Source organism: Meleagris gallopavo, chromosome Z, assembly GCF_905368555.1.
Source record: "Meleagris gallopavo chromosome Z, MGAL_WU_HG_1.1, whole genome shotgun sequence".
Classification (NCBI taxonomy): Eukaryota; Metazoa; Chordata; class Aves; order Galliformes; family Phasianidae; genus Meleagris; species Meleagris gallopavo.
The window spans coordinates 24246545-24269042 of NC_139435.1; the positions used below are offsets into that span (position 1 = coordinate 24246545).

General features: G+C 38.0%; 1 protein-coding gene across 3 annotated transcripts in view; it reads left to right on the forward strand.

Moving 5' to 3' along the window:
• The first annotated feature begins 5475 nt into the window (after positions 1 to 5475).
• ANKRD31 (ankyrin repeat domain 31) overlaps positions 5476 to 22498 on the forward strand; it is a 55234-nt gene continuing 38211 nt past the window's right edge. Inside the window, exons 1-9 of one of the 3 annotated variants that reach the window (XM_085213635.1) lie at positions 5476 to 5797; positions 6334 to 6380; positions 8108 to 8197; positions 8814 to 8869; positions 14005 to 14631; positions 17010 to 17281; positions 17589 to 17710; positions 20113 to 20292; positions 22253 to 22395. In XM_085213635.1, coding sequence (XP_085069761.1) covers positions 6356 to 6380; positions 8108 to 8197; positions 8814 to 8869; positions 14005 to 14631; positions 17010 to 17281; positions 17589 to 17710; positions 20113 to 20292; positions 22253 to 22395 — 1515 coding nt within the window. In that variant the 5' untranslated portion in view covers positions 5476 to 5797; positions 6334 to 6355. Of the gene's footprint in view, positions 6381 to 8107; positions 8198 to 8813; positions 8870 to 14004; positions 14632 to 17009; positions 17282 to 17588; positions 17711 to 20112; positions 20293 to 22252; positions 22396 to 22498 lie in introns of all 3 variants that reach the window. The other 2 variants (XM_085213636.1, XM_085213637.1) reach the window with 2 other exon arrangements.

The window sequence follows — 22498 nt, forward strand, 5'->3', positions numbered from 1 at the left end:
GTAGCACTAATGTACGATGGTAGTTTAGCAAGATGCAGACCTGCCTGAGCGTTCTTCACCTAGCGGAGAGGCACAGTGCTTACCAAAGAGGTGTCCTTGTCTTGGTGGAGGAGGAGGAACACAGCTTCACATCTCTTACCTACCTGTTCTCCTTCAGGCTCTTTTCCTTTCTCTTCCCCACTTCACTCCTCCACTCCCTTATACCTTAAGCCCTATATATTTTCCTCCCTGTATCCTTAGCATGTTCTTCTTAGAGCTCATGAGCATACTGAAGGGTGTTAAATTTAATATCAATTTCACGGGTAAAGAAGTAAAACATCTCAAGTCTGAGGCCTTTAAGACTCTGTTCTGACATACTGCTTGTTCTCACAATCTTTAGCCTCGACATGTCCACGTGGCGCAGCCCAGCCTATCCTGCAGCTGCTCCCTGCAATCCTTGCAGAGCCCTACACCATCATGGCAGCAGCTCTACCCCGTAAGTAGCCTGGCCCCTTGGTGCTCACTCAATGCTCACAGTAAGTGTGACCAGCACTGTCTCACTGAAATTGGGACACAGGGAGAGCTCAGTGCAGTGCTAACTCAAGTTGTGGCAATAAAAAAAAAAAAAAATTGTGTGCGTTGTGGTACATTGGCTAAATACAGTCCTGCAAATAGGGAAAAATATGCAGCCATGCTTTCCATTTTGATAAAGAGGTTTGTTAAAAAAATCATCAATTTATGTTTACAACTCCATTTTCAGTTTATATGAATACATTACCTGAGAGTTTTCAAATGGAATGTATAGAGTTGCAGTAAGATAGTCAACCCCCCCAAAATTGATCACATCTCTTTACCAGCATTTTATAAGCACTCTCTTGGCAGATTGAGAAATATCCTTTGCTTCACAATCATGTCACATTCATGCCATTGCTTTTTTTTTGTGAACAACTGATTTTAAGGATGAAGCACAGGAAAAATAAAATTTTATCAGAAGTCTCTGATGAGCACCTTGAAAACTCATGGAGAACTGCAGCCACTTGCCATTAAGCCATCCTGATACATCAGTTTCACTAGTTTTCCGTTTTAGTTGCTTTTTTTTTTTTTATTCAATAAAAAATATTAAAAATTAAAATTAGCTCTGTTGCTTATAATACAATGACAACATCATATATTTCCAAATACCTGCTTTAAAAGTAATGCCTTCTGTTTCATGATGTTGGCGGTATGGCAGCAGAGGTTGAACCTTCCTGCCAATATTCCGTTACATGTTGCTGTGTGACAGCTGACAGCAGAGGAGCAGCCTGACAAAATGGCATCTGACAGGGAAGTGCACATGAAACAATGGTGAAAAATTGAATTCCGCCATGCAGAAAAAATGGCACCTTGTGACATTCACTAATGCTTGCTGAACCAAACAGTTGATGTGAGCATACTGAGGCAGCGAGTGGTTGCGTTTTGGCAGTGGCAACAACAACTTCCGCTGGTGCTGATTTTTATGAACATGACATGCATACTCTTGTTCATTGCTGGTGAATATGAATCACTGATGGTGGTGACTATGTCGAAAAAGAGTGTTCTATAGTTGAGAATTTGATCTATAAAACAGTGTTCTTCTATCTATTCAAGTTTCTGTGGAAATAAATAGAAGGCATTACTTTTGGAGTGATCTACATAATACAATTTGTATATACTCTGTGCGACCCTAGCAAACCAAAAGGTTGGACACCCATGCCTTAGCCCAAACAGAACCATCCTATGCTTCCTCATTCGGCTTCCTCATTCGGCTGCTTTTCATGCTGACCTCACAAGGTTTACACAAGAAGTAACCAGGTACCAGCGTTTTTAATACCTCATATAAAAAACACGCATTATCCAACTCATAACTACAGTCACTCGAATCAAGATCCAAGTTGTGTTTGCGTGAAGTCACACCTGGACCTATCTAAACAATGCCTCTGGTAACAGTATATCCTTGTGAATTAAATCCATGAGACAGGAAGGTTCCCAAATAATCACACTCCGTCATCTCATTTTTCTACTGTTTCACTGTCCACAGTAGGGACAACAAACCATGTTCCAGATCTAAATATCTTGTTTCACTGCCACTGAAAGATTAGGAGCCAAACTCTAGCAGCCTTTCTGTTCTTCATACTTCTTTTAGCTAGACACTACAATGGGAGCCACATTTCCCTGAGATCCCAGTCTACATAAATAGTGTCAGACTGCTGTACCTGGCCTGGCTGTTGGAATGGCCTCAGTTCTGTTACTAATAATTTGTTAGTTTCAGCTGGGACAGAGTTTTTTTTTTCTCCTCAACGACTGGTATGACACTGTGTTTTGGTTTTACAAGAAAGACAACATGGATAAATACACCCATGTTTCTAGTTGTTGCTGAGAAGAGTTGTGAAGAGCCCGTTGTTCTGTTGCTAAGCAGAGTTGTACAGAGGCAAGGCAGTTCCAGTTTCTCAGCTCCTATCAGCAAAGGGCTGGGGGGGAGGAGGGGGAGAGGCAAGAAGCTGGGAGGAGACAGAATCAGGAGAGTTAACTTAATCTGGCCGAAGGGATATTCCATACCATATGACACAATGTAGAAGGACTTTTGAAAGGAATTGGAGTTTTTTCTCTCCCTTTTCTGCTTCTTAGGGGCTAGCTGGACATCATTATGCAGGTGGTGAGCAATGATTGTGCATCACTTGTTATATACATACACATATGTATTTGTCAAAATTACTATACTTTTCCTTCTCTCTGTCTTAGTTTTATCTCAACTCATAAGTTCTACTTGGTGCCTGGTACTTTGTGCCTGGTTGTTTTTTTTTCTACGCCACTGTGAAGGGGGAAGAGTGAGCAAACAACTGTGTGGTGCTTAGCCACCTACCAGGTGAAACCACAATATAATTCTAACACATTCTCATCCTATTCATTCCATTCCCATGATTTTCCTTTTTTATGTGAATTATGTAAGAGGTGAGCAATAACAGAAAAATCAGTTATGTGTGTACATCAATAATCTAGAGCTCCCAGCAACTGCTGGAATTCCTTTTTGATAGGTGGTTTCTGTGTATGTTCTGTTCCTTCTGGGGTGTCTGAAGGAATTTCTAGTGTTGAGGTTATTACTTTTTCTTATATACCTTCCATAATATGTTTGACTTCTGCTGAATTGTTTCCTTGCCTATAATCAGTCATAAGCCACCACTGTCTGTTCAGCTTTTTCACCAGACAGTTGAGTTATGCAGGGAAAATGAGTGATAATGTTTCCGTTTCCCAAGTAGAAGGGAAGTAGATATGTAAACATGGCCACTGGCAAGGGGTTCTGAATCACAACAGCAATTTTTGATAGAGCACGGGCACAGAGATATCTAACAGATCTACAGCATTAGGCTCATCCTCTCCCCCATTAACAGCAAAACTCCAGAATGAATCAAGAGTTTCCACGTTTTGACACACTACAGAGCAAATCCTAAAACATTTGGTGTGGGTCAGTGCAATCTTCCCAGGAGCCACAGAGTGATTTTTGCTGTGAGGCATTCCTTTATGACCAAACCAATCCTTGTAAATCTGACTTTATGGTGACCAGGCCTCACATTCGAGAAAATTTGTAAAAATTCTTCCTGGTCCTCCTGATATAGCAATAATAGGTTTGATTTTGATAAACAGTTATACATGTATGAGTTCAAGGGTAAGATCATAATCCAAGTTTTCCACTGGTTCATGGGTGTCATCACCAGATATTCCCATCGTGTATTGGAATTGGCAGAATGTGTTAATCTGTGGAATTGTTTAGCAAAGACTGAGAATGGAGTCTGGTTTAGTAAAAGATTTAATTTTTCCTGTAGTTGGCTTTATCTTCTTCCAGCTGACATCAACAGCATTTTAAGCTCCCTGAGTTCTATTTTTAGACTCATAGATTCATAGAATGGCTTGGGTTGCCATAAGGTTAAGGGAGTTCTCTGGGCAAGCTGTTCCAGTGCCCTCTGAGAGAAAAATTTCCTCCTAACATCTAACCTAATCTCCCATCTTATACTTTAAAACTGTTCCCCCTTTTCCTATCACTAGTAGACCATGTAAAACGTCAGTCCTCCTCATACTTGTAAGCTCCCTTCAATACTGGGAGGCTGCGATGCAGTCTCCAAAGAGCCTTTTCTTCTCCAAGCTAAGCAACTCCCAACTCCCTCAACCTCTCTTCATAGAAGCCCTGCTCCAACAGCTACACATCCTTCCTGTGCTGGAGGCTCAAGACTTGGACACAGTTCTCCAGGGCCTAACGAGTCAGAGTAGAAGACGACAATCACTTCCCTCTTCCTATAGGCCATCCCTCTTTTTAGGTTTTGGTTTTCATCATGAGAGTATCTAATTGTGTCTCCAGTTTCTCTCAGTTTCCCTCTTTCAACAATTAATACAGTGTTGTATGAAAACACCACACTGAGGGGCAATGCTGAGGCAGCGTTGAGATATTCTTCTGATGCTACTAAAGGTGGTCAGAGGGCTATGTATGAGAGTGCACCTACAAATTCTGTATAAATATTTTCAGCATTGAGACTGTTGGGAATTTTTTTTCTCAAGAAGGCTTGCCCAATTATCTTTATTGCAAAAAGAGACATAGGAGGGTCTTTAGCTTTCCTTGTTCAAATAAAGAATCTACTAGGGGCACTTCCCAAAAGGGTCTCTCAACCTACCAGAGGTCACAGACTTACTTCTATTTCCCAGCCGTATTGTCCCTTCTCCTTTCCTCTGTGACTGAACTGCCTGGAGATTAGAGTCTTCCCAGTCCGCCTAATACATGTTCCCCCATGTATGTAAGCTACCCTGTGTATCAAACATCACATGTACAATTAGCTCTAACCGTATGCTGCCCAAAGTGTAAAAATTTAATATTAATTAGCCTATTAAGCGCATGCAGTAAGTCCAAAGTTCATAGTTTGTCGGTTGACCTCTGTAAGTGAAGCCTTATTTGGTGAGTTTACAGCCACCATATGGAGAGGAATTTGCAAGCCTCAGCTCAACTTGTCTGCAAGGACTTGTTGTCCTTGCTTCTTTTGTCTCAAGACTGATAATATTGTTTCAAACACACTCCTAGTCTTGACGCCACAAGAAATTCATCATGCTCTGGACAGAAGATTCAGTTAGCTCCTTACACACAGCCACAGAAGCAGAGAAGTGAGGGCAAAGAATTTTGTGCTCTGGAGAAGAGTGCATGTGGCAGAAGCCCGAGGCCCACCACCGGAGTTAGTCCAACGCTAGTCGTACTGAAAGACCCAGGGGAGCAAAAGCCCTTTACGAAGGGCGAGCAGCTTCTCCTGCGCCTCTTCAGCCCGACTAACGGCTTCTATCTTAACACTCCCGCTCTCGTCCTTCTTCTCAGCCCACACAAAATGGCCACCGCCGCTGAGGAGGAAGAGATCATCGCAGGACTGTGGCAGGAAGGGAGCACGGGAAAGGGAGGAGAGCGCGTGTGTGAAGGAGAGAAGGGGCGGGACAAGTGAGGAGAAGGGGAGGGGCAGGACAAGTGAGGAGTGCGGGGCAGGACAAGTGAGGAGTGCAGGGCGGGGGCAGTAGAGGAGACAAAAGGAGAGAAGGGGGAAGTGGGACAGTAGCGCAGTGTCGGATCGGTGTGGGTATAGTGTCTGCGATGAGAGCGGCGTGCGGGGCTCTGTGGCGAGAAGCGATGCAGAGAAGGAGGAGCAGGAGCTTAGCAGCTTGAGGTGGTAACGCGCGAGCGGCGCGCTCCGTGCCGCGCTGAGGCGAGGCCGCGGGTCCGGGTCAGGCAACGGGCACCCGGCAGCCCAGCGCAGGAACGGCAGGTCTTGAAATTTATTTGGTGGGTGTGTGGTTCCGGGGAGTTCTTCCGTCCTCTTTTCGGGCCGCTTTTTTACACCTGGGACTCAGTGGTTCCTCGCCCTACAGTTGCACCCACTGGTCTTACCTACATCGGTAACGTGTGAGTCGGTGGAGGTGTGAGAATCCTATTCAAAAGGAAACAAACAAACAAATAAAACCAACAAATACTATCACTGCTGTTACTTCTCTGCAGCTTTTAATGTCGTTTTCACGGTGCTTTCTTTCGTGTGCTTTAAGATATTGCAATTGGAACTGCCGAGCAGCTGCACTTTTGTTTGCGTTTACCTTGAGTGCAGCTGTTGTCAGGTGTCCCGTCAGTGTCGTGCCCCTACGTAAGGCGTGCAGTGAGAAGGGGCGGCAGGACGGACGGTCTGGGTTTCTCTGTGAGATGCTGTGCCGTTCTTTCAGACTGGCTGGGGGCTGGCAGCACCCAAAGGCAGCTGACAGGATTAGCCTCCTCGATTTTATAGGTGTGAATAGAAGATAATGCAGTGGTTTGACTTTTTTTTTTTTAAGGTTGTCTCTTACTAACACCAGCATGACTTTAACCACTGAACTAGGAGGTAAGACAGATTCTTTTCTCAGTCTTTTTTCCAGGTTGTTCTTCTCAGCAAACCATTTCTGTGGATGTTGCCAGGGTTCACAACAACAAAAATTAGATATTAGAATCATAGAATCATTAGGGTTGGAACACCTCTAGGATCATGTGCTCTAACCATCCATCTACCACTAATATTGTCTACTAAACCATGTCCCTAGGTGCTGCATCTGCTATTTGCTTAAGCACGTCCAGGGATGGTGACTCCACTGCTTCCCTGACAGTATGTTCTAGTACCTCACCACTCTATCTGAGAAGAAATTTTTCCCAATATCGAACCTGAACCTTTCCTGGCATAACCCTTCTTAATTGTTCAATCACTGTTAGAAGAGGCTGCCCCCCAGTGCACCACAAACTCGTTCCAGGACATTGTAGGATGATAATGTCTACCTTGAGCCTCCTCCAGACTGAATAATTCCAATTCCCTCAGCCACTCCTTGTGGACTTGTGCTCCAGATCCTTCACAGTTTCATTGTCCTTCTCTGGGCATGCTCTGAGACCTCAAAGTCTTTTTTGAGAGGGGTGCAAAACTAGCACAGTATTCAAAGTGCTGCCTCACCAGAGCTCAGTGCTGAGGGATGATGCCCACCCTGCTCCTGCTGGCTTCTAGGATGCCATTTGCTTTCTTGGCTGTCTGAGCACACTTCTGGCTCATGTTTAACTGGGTGTCAACCAACACCTCTATCCACTTATATGAACTGCAAGTGCTCTCATGAAATCTGTGTTTTTTAGTTAGTAGTTTAGAAAAAAAAAATGGGCACACTTCCAGTGTTTTAAAAATTGTTTTGCACTTAATTTCTGCTCATTTCCTAAATGAGAAAATGAGCTTAGGGACTGTATGAAATGTTATTTTCATTCTGATACGCAGTACTCGAACTGAAAGATATAGATGAAATATACATCCATGTAATAGGTAGTCATATATAACTACAGTAGCATATATTATTGAATAAAGCTTTAAGATTGTTAAATATATGTTCTCTTCAGATACTTAACTGCATTATTATTTTAAATATAAATATGTCTACTTTCATTTAAAACTTTAAAATATTCCTTAATTCCCTTGAAAGAGATTGCATGAAGGAGAAGGCAGTAGTTAAATAATAATACATAATAATTGTATTATAACCTCCTTGGCTTTTTTGCAGACTTCATTTAATTTCCTTCTGTTTTATTCTAACAGTCTACTAGCTCCAAGTGACACAAAGTGTTCTTAGTTTTCTTTAGGTTTCTTTTTGTTTATCTTTTTGCCAATTTAAAGACCTAAATGTATTCAAAAGCATCTTTTTTGAAATCAGCTTACTCAATTAGTATACTTTTTATCTGCAATCCATTAAAATTTGAGGAAATTTTTCTTATTGCTGTCATTTCCTGAAGCAGAACCTTCCATAGTTATGAAGAACTTGGCATCATTCAATAAAGATCATTTAAGATGTGCTTATTTGACTCATTCTTCAGTTTGTGGGAGTGAGGATTTCTGTTTTGCCAATGGACTAGGTCAGCATAAAGGACACAGACTCCAAATTGAAGAAATATTTATCTTTACTTACATTTAAAGCAATGAAATATTAAGTGAAATGAGATAGGTGCATTACTTTGTTTTGCTTTATTCTAATCATTACTATGGAAGGTCATCTGTAGTGATTAGGAAAGAGTCATGTCAATTGCCCTTAATACTTTGCCATCATCCAGATCTGCAATTGTTGGGGAACACAGGCTACACTGGAGATGGAGAAGCTTTCCTGGCGGTTGGGAGGTCCTGTGTGATGTGTCCATCTGTAGGTGAGGTTGCCAAAGTTACTACAAGAGGATCCAGCTTTTATATTATTGAATAAACAAACTTACATAATGTCAAGGGTGGAAACATCTGGCTTAATTCTCTGTGGTAAAGAGATGTAACTTTGTGTTTTGGTGGGGCTTTTTTTTGAGTTGTGTTTCTGATTGCAACTCTGTACATTCTGTTTGAAAATTCTCAGGTAATGTGTGTATGTTGAATGAAAATGAAGTTGCAAACATAAATTGAAAGCTGTAGGATGAGATAAACTGAGCCACATGAAGCCAGTGGGTTGGGTAAAGACATTAATTTTGAGTACTTTTCCATATCGGTATTGTAGTTTTATAGCCTAAGGGTCAAACTTGAAAGTTTCTCATATTTTTTTTCCAAGTTTTCTCTCTGTTTAGTTTTTTAAGTAGTACAAATAATTTTGGTCAAATTGTTTTATTTCTAATCTTTCCAATGTTGTAGTTTCAAGATCAATGTTGTAGAGAGATAAACCACTTATATTTATTCAGTATCAAATAATTTGATACATGTAGAAATGTGTTGAACAGTAGGACAGAAATTAATTACTTGCCTTTAATTACTTGCCTTTAATTGCTGTACTTCTTTTTCCCCTAGAAGTTTTTTCTCCAGAAATCAACTGTATAGCTCCTGATCCTTCATATGAAAACCAGGTATATGGGCTATCTACAGAAATCATACATTTCCTGTTGTAAATATGTAGCTATTAACTATTAATGAAATAATTGGACCTTCTATTCTTTTTTGTGTGAAAGAGCCCAGTGGCTTGCGAATTAAATGAATATTTTGGGAAAACTGTCCTCACCTGTGTAGCACATTCTCTCCAGTAATGTATCAAAGTCTGGTCCCTGATATTTCATGACAATACAACCTTTCAAATTTTAGCAACAAGTCTAATGAAAAGATGAAGATGTTGTGGATAACAAACTTTTTATTGCATTCTTCTCAGGTTCTGAAATATAAAAATCTCGGTTGACCATGCTGGAATACTCATCATAAGATTAGCTGTGATCCAGTGTTGGGATAATCCTTTCTTTATAAAAGAAGGATAATATAAAAGACAGATAAAATGTCTGTTTGCACAATGATGGGGTAGTCTAATCTACGTGTAATTCTGAGTTCCCCGATCTGCTAATTAGCTTAGTTTTTAATGAATTTGGCATGGATGGTAGTCAGCTTATTAAATTTTGTTCTATTAAGCAATTAGCTATTCACCTGTTTGTGACGTCCTTAATATAGCTTTAGGAGGATCAGCTCCATCATCTTCCCAGGCACAGATGTAAAGTTCAGTGGTCTGTAGTTTTCCAGGTCTTCCTTTCTCCATTTTTTGAAACCATTTAGCCAGTCTGCATCTCAATGAGGGATTCTTCCAAGTCTGAAAAGGACAAACTTGCTTTCCCTATCAGGAGTGTCAGAAAAGCAAAGAACCCCTAAGTACACTAGCAAATAGTTTTTGTAATTCTTACAAGTTTTTAATACTTCTTTTTGTGAGATGTATTTATCATTCCATTGGCAGCTTGGCTATCCACAGCATGGTGTCAGTATCAAATTTAAGTCTTTACTGAATGCTTGGAAGAATGATACTGAGCTGTCATTCTTCATCATTGTTGGTACTCGCGTGTGTAGAACCGGTCTTTTTATGTGTCTTTTCTAATCCCAGTGCTGCTCATGAGTAGTAGAGTTTGCTGTTGACAGGTAAAAGAGAAAATGACTTTTGAGCTACCTTTTCTCTGATGTGTCAGATTTTGGATGGGAATGATTCTGTTCTGTGTAAGCCTATCTAATTGAATATTACAAGGTGCTGCATGTTTTCCATGTCATCTGTTTTTACTGCTTCCTGTTCCAGCATTAGTGTTTGTTTGACCACTGTTCTGAATAACAGTAGGAACAGTAGCTGTCAGGTGTTGTTCATCAATTTTTAAGTTGGTTTAGCCAGATTATCCTTTCAAAGCAGCTCCACAGAAGATTTGGTAAGTGCCAATACAGCATGAGAGAGTGTGGAAATAATGCTATAATCTCAGCCTTATATTTGCTGACAGTGATGTAAGGCTAATTTAGATAAACTGAATACAACCTGAGTGTTATGAATGTAACTCAAAAGTAATACTAATTATTTTAGTCATTACCTTTTTGCAAACAGGTGTGTTTTTTTTTTTGTCTTTAAAATGAAGTAAACTTTGGAGGGAAGAAGGAGTTACCCCACTCCTGCATCTTTTGGAAACTGTAACCATAATATCAATAATGTATTATGTGAAACATCTAACCTGGGAGTATTCTAAGCAGGGGTTCTTTGTAACCACTTATAATAACATGCAGTAGTCAAATATTCCCTCCATTCCTCCTTTATCCTTTTTTCTTCCAGCACACTCCAGTCATGGCTTTTGTGGTCATAGAAGTCTGAGCAGTCATGAAATTTCTGAGCTTATTTATCTCTGTCTGACAGAGGGACTGCTGGCATGAAGAGGTTCTTAGCATCTGCCACTGTATCATGTCTTTGTTGTTGTCTCTCCATGGTTGTCTCCTGCTATTGGCTTTTGAGGCAGAAGGCTATCTTTCTGCTTTTTGATTTTGTTTCAGTTCATCCCTGAGCAGGTTATTGCTTTCAGGTCCGTAGATACTTGACAAGGAGACTCCAATTGAAATCATATGTATTGCTGTGTCTGTAGTTTAAAAAAAAAAAAAAAAAAAATAGCTGGTGTCAGCAATTCTGTTAGTATGTCATGGGCCATCATAAGAATGTCTGCAGGTCTGAAGACATCATCTAGAGGTCTTAGAGAAATCAAGATTTTAGTGGGTAAATGGAATCCTTGCTGTCATCTGCAGGTTCTTAGGAAAACTTCCATTAACTTATAATAAAATACCAGTTTCAGTATTTCTTTCTGAAACCTATGCAACCAACCAATATCCAACCACAGCAGTGGGGATTAGCAAATGAAACATTCCCATTTTGCAGAGCTGAACAAAAAATGCCTGTGCCTCTGTGGAATAGCCAGATGAAGTACACTGAGAAGATTTCCACAGGATATTTTGGGAGCCTGTAGTAGAAGACTGGAATTGGTTACTATGAATTGTACTTTTTCCTTATTGGCTGATGCTGGCACTGTCAAGGAACAGCAAGAAAAGATCTTGCAAGGAAACCTATGGCCACCAAAGCTTCTATTATTTTGAAGAAAGGGTGGGATTGACCTTGACAACCAGCAGTGAGTGGTTGGGAACACTAATTTTTGTTTATCTTCTTCTGAAAATACAAGAGAAGCTCATTAATTAACACAGTCTCAACCATTCTGTGATTCTCTCTTTGAATCTCTTACGTCCCATTATACTGCAATAACTTTCAGCTCAGCATTCCCCCAAAAGCTGGGAGTGTTGATACTTCCTAAGCCTTAACTCTTTTGTGGTGATTCTCTTGTGTGTGTATTGAAAGACTGAACTTTGCAGGAGAACTTATTTCCAGTGCACCTTCATTGTTTGCTCTTCTGTATTATTCAGTCCACTTTCATCCTTTGTAACATTTGCAAGATACAATATCAATAACTTTTTGTTTTCAAACATGTTAAAAAAAAAAAGTCCTTATATTAAGATTCACAAAGATGATATGAATGTACTGCCATCTGCTGGAAGTGATGTGCCTCTTTCCAGCTTACTCATACAGTGAGTAGGGTGAGTTAAACTTGTAGGGCTTGCCTAAGCCTTGCTTTGAGGCTTAGCTATGTGGTGCAGTGAGGTTTATTAACCCACAGTTTCTATATCCATGGTCAAATAAGGTTTCTTAGATGAGAACTCTACTTGATTTCAGTGTCCTGTTTCTTCCTATGTGAGTTTCTGATTTGGAGTATGGCCATGCTCAACTGTTAATCAGTGTGTGTTTCCTGGATGAGACTGGGGCAATGAGGTTCTGATTTGTTGCTAGACGGTGAGCAGTTTTTCAGTCTAGATTAAGGAGCACCTTGATTTGGGAATGGTACCAGATATAATGGAGACATGAAGGTAGTGGGATTTGAACCAAGGCTTTCTTTTCTTTTTTTTTTTTTTTTTAAACCATGCTTCTGCTTAGTGGAAGAGATTCACAAATACCATGATGGCTGGTATTAAAGTAATGCCAAGTTTCTCATTCTTATGTAGTATTTCTTCGTGAAATGAATTGCATGAAGCATAGCCCTTCTGGAAGAGGGTGACCTGAAACTGTGTCAACCACAGTGTTGTTTTTTTGCTATTGACCTACTGCCTGAGGAGGAATCCTGCTGTCCTCCCTTGATTGAAAATACTATCACTTCAGACCATATTCACCAGACTGGGGTGCACAAAAAAAAGCTCTTATTTAAGAATCCTGCCAGTGCTTCAGTCCACTTGCCAGCTATCTTAGCCTTATTCCTTCACCATCTTTTCTGTCTATTTCAACAGTCTGTTGTAGATATAGGAACTGTAGGCATTGGGCTTTGAGACCAGTGAAAGGAGAGGGAAGATGCTGAAGTTATGTTCAGTGGATTTAAATTGTTTGTAGTCCCACAGGGTTTTGCTAGCAGGTGGGCACTTGTATTTAGAATGGAGGGAGGTATAGAACACTAGTCATATTTAAGTGATGGATTTCACTTGGTGTTGGGTGTTCATGTTCTTAACATATTAGACATTTGTGCCCGACTGATCTTTCTCCAGCAATATAGATGTCAGTTATACCTACCTTTCAGCTGGTGCATCAAACCTTATTTGTAGAAACATAATCGCATACGTACCTGCCATTTACTCTACAATTCTTCAAGCACAGAAAGTTGTACATAAAGCGTTTCTCTTTTCCTCAATTGCTTGAAGTTTGCAAAAAAAAAAAAAAAAAGAGTAATCTAAAACTAAGTGGTTAAATAAAATGTAGTAAATACTCAAAAAGGAAAAATTACTGCATGAATACAGTATAGGAAACAGCAGACTGGGTAAAAAAAACTTAAATCATCACACATCTGTAATATCTTACAAACTGAACATGAGTCAACACAATTTTCTGCCCTTTCTATTTTATTATGTGAGCGTTCTCCAAATTCCTTTACCAGCTGTGTTAAAGCATGCTAGCAGTACACAGTATTGCCACTTGCTGGCAGCAATAGTCTAAAAATGTATTGAAGTAAATTACCTTTAAGCTTCAGTATTTATTAAGCAACACCACTGTTATAGACACATAGAAATATATGTTTTAGGACTGCAGAAGCAGTTGTAAATGGTATAAAAATGAAAGCAACTATAAGTAGAGAATAAACAACAGTATTTATTTTCTGAAAATAAGAAAAATAAGGTTTTGTGGTTTTGTATTCAGCATGAAAACTCAAACCTGCAGCCTCCAATGATACTTCTAGGACTTTGACCTGATGCTTGTGAAGCACAAATGCTCCATACTTTGGGATCCACATAAATACATAATTAAAACTTATACAGTGTTTTAATATTTTTATGTTGTATGTTTTTGTTTTTTCTCGGACAAAAAACTTGTAATGTCTTTCTTCTGAAGACTTCTAACACTACCAGTCATTAATAATGGCATAAGATCTTTGATTTTATAGCAATTTTAGTCTCTCTTATTCGGGATTTTCACTGCAAAAGAAGTCAACAGGTGCTCTTTTGAAACTGAGGCTTCTGTCCAAATTTAAATGAACTCTTAAGGTAGGCTTACAGGTCTTAGAATTTATGCAAAAACTGTAAACAAAACATGTAACCAGTAACTTGTGAGTGTTAATTATGTGCTTTTTAGAAAGAGTGGTTATGTTCCTTTTTGAAAACATTTTTTTTTAATGTGTAAATTTCACAGAAATTAAGTTATGAAGATCTCTCTCCAGAGGCAATTCTGTGTCCAGATACCTTTCTGGAGGAGATAGTAACACCACAAGATATATTTCGACATGTTTTAGAAGATTGCCTGAGGCCCACCGTGACTGTGATTGACACAGATAACAGCACAGAGGAACAACTCTCCAATAATCATAAAGATCTTTCATTGTCAGCCTTTGGGAAGATTCTTATGGAATCACTGTCACTCACTGAACAGAGCTTAGGGACTGGTGAACTTGAAATCAGTGATTGGTTGAGATTTCTCAGTGATTCTGGGAATCCTACAGCGATATTAGAGTATCCTGATCATGTCTTTTCCAGTGATGCACCAGCAGATAAGAACAGTGATGCTCTGCTAGTAAAGCCTGTGGCAGATCTGAATTCTATGTTAGGATCTGTAGTGCAGCCTGACATACCTGTAGTGCCAAGCAAGAGACAGCTTAACACCAAGGAAGAGCAGGCAAATTCAGAACACGATATTGCCAGGCAAGTGGGGGATGACTGTACACAGATAACAAGCATGCTTGAGCCTCAGCTTCCTGTGATTCAGCTGGATAAATCAAAAACTTCAACAGGATCTAGCTTGCAGAGGACAACATATGAGCAGGTGCATATGTAGTTTAATCAGTGTTTGAAAGGTTATGCTTATCAGAAAATATTTCCTGCAATAGTCAAATTACTTGGAGATAAAAATCTTAATAGAGAAAAACCTGGCATTAGTGATTTAAATGCTTAATATATCTTCAGTGTTTTTGTTTTACAAGTTTAGAGGTGTTTTTCTGTTTTAATATATTCATATTATGAAAATAGCCAAGCTTAGTGCTATAAGAAATCCTAGTAGAATTAAATCAGTGGCTCACGTGGAAATCTGGAGTCAGCACAGGAGTTTCAAAAACTCTTGGTACTTCTGCATACCTTATTTGTGTGATATTGTTTACAAAGCTCTGAACCACTCTTCTGTTATTCCACTATTCTGTTATGCCACAAAAAAAAAAAAAAAAAAACAATTGGTATTGTTTTTTGTTTTTTTTTTCCTCCCATATTATAGTATGCTGAGTTCTGCTTTCAGAATTCCTGCCACTATATTGGCAAGTATTACAAAAAGAAATTACAGCTGTGTCTCTTCCAGAGACTAGCGGGACTGCTTTTGAGAATCTTTAACAAACGTTTTAAGAATTGCATTTCTGTTGTTTATTTCTGAGTCTACAGGAATGTCTGAAAAACAATTGAGACATAGTTTGGTGTTCATGCCCTCCCCTGAAGAACATGTGGATACAACATTTGAGCCTTTTTTTTTTTTTTTTTTTTCCTCAAACCCTGTGCTTAGAGAGGGTTATAAAGGGAAAGAAACACTATTATTGCTTAATATTTAAGGGAACATAGGAGAAGTAAATTTATGCTATGGAATGTCATGCCCTCGTAAATCTGAAATCAAGTTATCTGCATTGTCTGTAAATAATCTGGAACTGCAAATATAGACTCAAAATACAATAACTAGGTATTTTTCTTGGTTTTATAGTCACTCTGCTTCCCTAGGATGATACAAAGCATCCGAAAGCTAACAACTGATTCAGTCTTTGTTGGTAATATTGAGTAAAACAACATGTAATCAAATGTGCTGCAAAGGTAGCTAATGTAAAGGTGCTGAAGGATGTCTAGGCTACTTGTCTTAGAACAACAACTTTCAAAAGCTTTCAGTTAAGATTGTGAAACAGGGTCCTTTCAAGATGTAATCTATAATCTCTTGTCAATTAATAATTATTTTTAGAGTGATTTTTTTGTTGTTCTCATCTGCTGTGTTTAAGGGCAGAAAGGAAGGGCAACAATTAGGAAAAATAGGTACTTGTTTTAGCATATTGCCTTCTAGCAGTGTATTAGTTCCCTTTTCTTCTTGTCCTTATTTTTTCAGAGGATTTTTGTTGTTCAACAAGGACTCAAAAGTGGAGAACCTGTACTGTTGTGTAGGTGTAATCAAGATAGCCTATTTTTTGTCCCAGTGAAGTACTAAATTCTCCCACATCACTTTGAAGGAATTTGAAGTACTAAATTCTCCCACATCACTTTGAAGGAATTTACATGCATGTGTGCTGTGGGTGTGCCCCAAGACCTTCAGTGTTAGTCAAGTGTATAATAACCTAATGAATACCGGCTGTTTAGCAACTTGACTGATACTCAGCAGCATATCACACACACTTGACTAAAACACAGAATAAGCTCAACTAACTCAAGTGAAATTCCACATGATGGCATTTGGCTCACTTGTTGTTAGAGATACGCCTCTGCAGTAATTTAGGTTCCACTTAGCACCGTTTGGAATGAAATGAATCACTCAGTAAGTATCTGGCCTTCATCAGTGCTAGGGGAGCCAGGATCTCTAATGCCATCTAGATACCTGGCTTTTAGAAGACTGTAGGTAAATTGATTCCCTTCTGTAGTGGCTGTAGATGAGGATTAGTATATCTTCCAGATCAACATCTCAGCTGGTAGTTACTGAACCTCATTCAGGTGAAACATGCTTCCTGATCTTACACACTTTTTTAGACTAGATCAAGAGTGGGATAAGATGATTTAGTTTAGGATGTCATGTATTATATTGTCTTTTCAGGACAGGAGTTTATGTTCATAAGAAACTGAAACTAATCTATTAAGTCGTTTCACACATCCAGCTAAAGAACTTTTAGATAATAACAACTTTTATTCCTTGTCATCCAGGTTAGATGTATTGCTTACGTTGTGATACGAAGTATTGTATTTCCCTTGATGTGGCATACTGCCTTAGGAGTGCCTCCCCTATGAAAACTTCTGTCTCCGCTATCTGTAGAATTCTAGTTATATTAATATAAGTTATTAAGAAACTTATCTGTTACTTAATAACACAATAGCACATAAATAATTCATAGCATAATGTTCTTTAAGTTCTTATATCTACAGTCCTTATTTTAACTGCATGCTTACCAGTTACTTGTAATACTTTTTTTGTCACAGCTTGTGAGTGATCATCAGAAAGGGAAAGAAGTAATTTCAAATTTTTGGAGTGCCACCTGTAATGAAAAACGAGCTAGAAAGAGAAGTTCACATTTAGTAGAGGCTGTTTTATGTGCAGAAACCATTAAAACAACATCAGGGAGAACAATGGAACTAAGAGAGACTTCCTCAGTAAGGTACAGAGATAGTGTTTCCAGTCATGAACAAATGCCAGAAGAACTGCAAAAACTGCCTCACAATCTCACTATAAGAAGTAAAGCTAAATATTTTAGGTATGACAAAGGCATGTGTAATATTCCTAAATTATTCTTTTTGTTAATGTGCAACACATACCAACTACATATTCTTCATGTTAATGACTTCAGGTGATCCAGAAGTAAGGTTTTTCCTTCTTTTTAAAGATACGTAAATCAATTTCTCTCCTGATTTTTCCATTTATTCAGTACTAAGTTGGCATGTGTCCTTCCACACTGTTAGAAACTTCATTTTACAGTCAAATATGTTAATCTTCTCAGATCTTCTGAAAACACAGCTTCTTCTAGAGAATGTTTTTGTTAATTTAAACAAATCTCTTGACAGTAAAATACAGAAATCTTCTGAAAACAAGCAAGATCTGGAAATCAACAGGTTCCAAGAAGTATCTAAGAACGAGGATAGAAAAGCTGAGAGAAGGAGGAGCAAAAGAATCAGAGATAAAATGAGTAAGATGTCTCTCTGATAAGTATGAGACAATTACTTTTTCATTTAAACAGCTATACTGAACCAAATGTAATTCAAAGTCTTTCCACTATATTGTGTCATGAATTTCTTTTAGAAAGATGATAGGAACGTTTATTTTAATAATTAAAGTCATCAATAACTTACTTTGCTTAAGTCTGCCTATTACCAGCTAGCACTTTATTTGTGTACACAAACTCAGTAAGAATAATGAGAGTTTTTTCAGAATGCATTTTTTATTATACAACAATATATGAAACGTTATGTTTCAGTGTCTGTGGAAGAGAAGAAAATTGCTTTCTTACAGAGTTAAAAGTAGATCCTAATTCTATAATCTAGTATTTGCTATGCAACCTCACTTTGAGAGCAGCACAATCCTTAAGAATTCACCTATACAAAGCATTTTATCCTATATTAAAGGCTTTCTTCTGATACTCTATTCAGGTATAAAGCAAGGTTATTGACCTTCCCTCTTACTGTCACTGACTGCCCTTTGAAGTATTCTTCCTTGCAGTGGCCTTTGTCAGAAAGGAAGTTTGCTGTTTTTCGTACTCTGAAGATGCAAACAAACTCTTTTGACTCATTAGAGTGGTAGGAGAATACAAAATTCCCATACTTATATGCTGACTTTGGAGCCTACCTTTAAGATTGAGATCTTAGAAGTTTGTTCAGTCTGGATTTATCTGTGCAATTACAATCATTCAAATAGGTTAAAAAGTTTGTAAGTATTAAAACTGTAACATCTATCTTGTAGATCTCGGAAAATATCGATAATTCTACTACCAATTATCAACTCTTATCACAGGGTTTTCATTATTCCCCATAGGAGTACCATTTTTGTGAGATTCAAACTAATCTACTTAATGACTTAGTTTCTACTTAAAGAATAAGCTTTTGTTTTTAGCACAATTTTTGCTGAAGGAATTGCATTGCCTGTAGAGGTATTTTCATGTTACTCTAACCTAACAAACACTTCCCTTTTACATGAGGTCTAGTAATCAGGACTCTGAGATGTCTTAGGTTGGTAATTCACTGAAAAAAAAGCTTCACTAATGTTATGGTTTGGATCATTCGGCATCAGTCTGACAATAGGAAGGTCGAAGGTAAGGTAGGATAGAAGTAATAGGACTTCTTGAAGTAACAATGTCTAGTTAAATTCTGTTAAGTATAACATGAAACTGCACCTTGTTTTATGTTTGTCTGTGTAGTGTAATCCCTCCTAAATTTCTCGGCTGATTTAAATAATCTTTGAACACTGTATTATAATGTATTGTGAATGATCGTCTCACAAGACTGAACACATAGGATAGAAATACTCTCCAACTATTCACCTGTCAGAAGGTGCTAGGTGAGTCCGTTCCTACTGGATTCTAAAAATACATGCAGAGCTGAGCACTTAAGAAGTTTGGGAACGACTTAAGTCTGAGCTCACAGTGTATCACAATTCACAAAATAGTAGACACATTAGGTATTGTGAGTTACAGCCTTTAGAGAACTATGGCTTGCTTAAAATTTCTGTCCCTAACACCGTCAGGACAGTGAACAGCATCTAGTACAGACTGTGAAGAACACTGTAGATACGGTCCCTACAAACCATGTTTGTTTTTTTTTCCCACTAGTAGATCAACTAATGGCCTGAACCACTAGAATGTGGTTTACTGCAGCCCATCCTCCTCCTCCTGTATTTTCCTTTTTTCTCCCCTTCCTCCCTGTTTTTCAGGGATGCAGCAGCCAGAATGCTCATCTCCACTGTGCGATATGTGCTGCTTGTGAAATGCAGTGCAGCTCATCTGTGTATCAGAAATGAGTTCATCCAATCTGAAATACAGTACAGTGAATACACAGTGGAAGACAGCATTTCTTTTGTAAAATAATGAACTAGGAATTAATAATAGTATCCTTTAGTTAGGTTTCTGACTCTCAAGCAGAGAGAATTATTGTTGGATAGCTAATGATTTTGGTCCAACAGTTTTCTTCACTGCACAGTTGACTGAGCTGTTTGTGAAATAATTGAGAAACTTGAGGGAGCTAATTTTTTCTCTATTCTTCTGTAAATATTCCTGGATTGTGAAGTAGAAGCTTTAACATGTAAATAGTTACAAAAAAGTACTGATAAATTTGACAGTTAATGCATGTTACTGAGTTATTGACTAGCTTTTGAAGTCTGTTCATCTGTAATGAGTTGTAAACTAGCTTCATCAACTGCGAGGAAAGAATGCCCTTCGCAAAAATGTCATTAAAAAAAAAACAAGAAGCATAAACTAAACATTTTAATGAAGTCATATTCCTGCATGTTGAATTTAATTTGGAGTTTTGTTATGGTATTCACCGTGACATCTTTTTTGAGTGGAGCTATAATTTAATTTAATTTAATTTTTTTTTTTAGGACTAGAATTCTATCATAGGAGTTTCACAAATCCTCAATTCCGTGTTATGCTTTCAAGAATAAATAAGAGGAATGCATATGGTGAGACCTTACTACACAGAGCTGTTGCTACTGAAGATCTAAACCGTGTACATAACCTAATAAAAGCTGGTGCAAATGTAGATGATAAGGATTATGCTGGTAAGTTGCAGCTGTATTAATGTACTATTTTCAAAATATGCATAGGTATAATAATGGAAGTACATAATATGAGTTTGAGCAGTAAAAGACTAGATCTGTGACTAGTCAGTAGATTGTTGTGATTTTATTGGTTTAGTTTGCTAATTCTTCATGAAAAGACAAATAGACCTATGTATAAAAGTGTATTAAAAAAAAAAAAGGAAATTTTGCTGAAAAAGTAAGCTCTGCAAAGCTTAGAAAAAAACTGTGATTAAATTTACTTAGCCTTAATTCAGTGTTCTGTGCATTCTCATCACAGTATAGTCCATTAATTATATATAATCAGTACAATGTGTTTCACAGATATTTTATTCATTCCTGGAATGTGTCCATTTTGTGTGGTGGCTGAGATTTCACAGCTTTTCTGTGAGAACAAAAAATACATTGTCCTGTGGCTAAAGGTTGTTATCTTTTGGATAGGAACCCAACTGCATAAAATGTGATTTAGGAAAATTCCTCAAAGAGATGCGAAGCTCACCTGGCCCTGCTGACTTATTTTGTAGCAAGGAAAACATAATAAGAAAGGCACTGACAGATCTGTGACATTTTGAAAGGCAGTTTCATCTTACTCTTTGGATATTCATTGTTCTGATTATTATATTCTAGCCCTATGCCTTGTCTATTCCCTTAAAACTGTCCACCAATTGTTATTCAATTTGTTACCTACTGTTACCTAACCTTTTTCATTCCTCCTCCACTTCATTACTGTGCTTCAGAGCCTTACTGAATACTTGAGGTTGATTTTTGTTTTTCCTTTTTATTTTCTGGATCTTACGTATGAAGAATATGGAGAACATGGGAAAAATACTGTCTGTGGTCTCAGTTTGGATCGTTATTTGAAGCCCTTTAAGGGAGTTAGAAAGTAATTGCAGTGAAACTTTGTCTTCTCTGTAGTTTTTGGAGAATCATGTTGCTCAGCTCTAGCAGTGGAACTCGTGTTCCAGGTACAATTTTTCAGGAGATTATTACTATATTAAACAGAAAATACTTCTAATGTAGGAAGAAATAGATTTTTTCACTTAAGTGAAACTTTCATTTCTTTTCCTTAAATGATTTCAAGCTTTTGCTCCAGAATATGGAGTTACTAGAATCTCTTCATTAATTCGGTGCGCGATAAAATGCAAGGGACTGGAAGATCTTTTTTCTTTTTCTCTTTTTTTTTTTTCTCACTCTACGAAAAAAAGACCTTTGCTGTAATGGATGTTTAAGGAACTGATTCAAGTTTATGCTAAACCCAGATCAAAAGCTTGCTTTCTATCTTTTATTTCTCCTTAGCACCTCTTCTTGGGACATAATTGTTCTGTGGGTCATGAAGCTGACCCATGTGAAGCTGCCATCTTGGCTTATTCCATATAGTTGAGAACGGATATGGAATATTACACTGCTTTCTTTAGAAATTTGAAAAGCATTAAAATGTTTTTGGACATGCTGCCTTATATTTTTAGTTGCAAATAAACGTTGCTAAGACGTGGCTATCCTTGGGTTTTTTTTGTCTCTTTTTTCTTACCTTCTTTATCATGGTCATAAAGATAAAAGATCATAATGAAAATATACCTTGTTCTTAAAATAGCATACATGTTGCATTCAGGAAGAAATTACTAAGGTATAGGAGGAATAATTTCTGTTATTTTTTTTTCAAAAGAAGTTTTAAAAGTGCTGTCTAATGGCAAATGTTACTGCATACTCTGTTTCTTCAGTGAGTGCAAATTTTGACGAAAAAATGAAAGCTCCCAACACCTGAGATTTTTAGTAAGCATTTCTTTATACAATTCACTGTAAAACACAATCAGTTCTTTTATTATCTCCCTCTGAAATATTTATAGATAAATTATAAATAGAAAGTCTAAAACTGATGCATTTTTTTATGAAATATTTCACCCAAATGTGAATGTTATCAGTTTTCAAATTTTCTTTTCTTAAGGCTGGACTGCACTACATGAAGCAAGTTTAGAAGGCCATTACTGGATAGCAAAGGAGCTTTTGAAAGCAGGAGCTGATGTCAATGCTAGAGGACATGAACAAATAACACCATTGCAAGATGCAGTTAAAGAAGGCCATTATAAGGTATACTCCAGTTTGGACATAAATTATAATTTAAGAATATAAATTCTGTTGTTAGTCCAGAAAGTCACATAGTCTTGTTGCATGTGGGCCTGTCCTTTCAGAT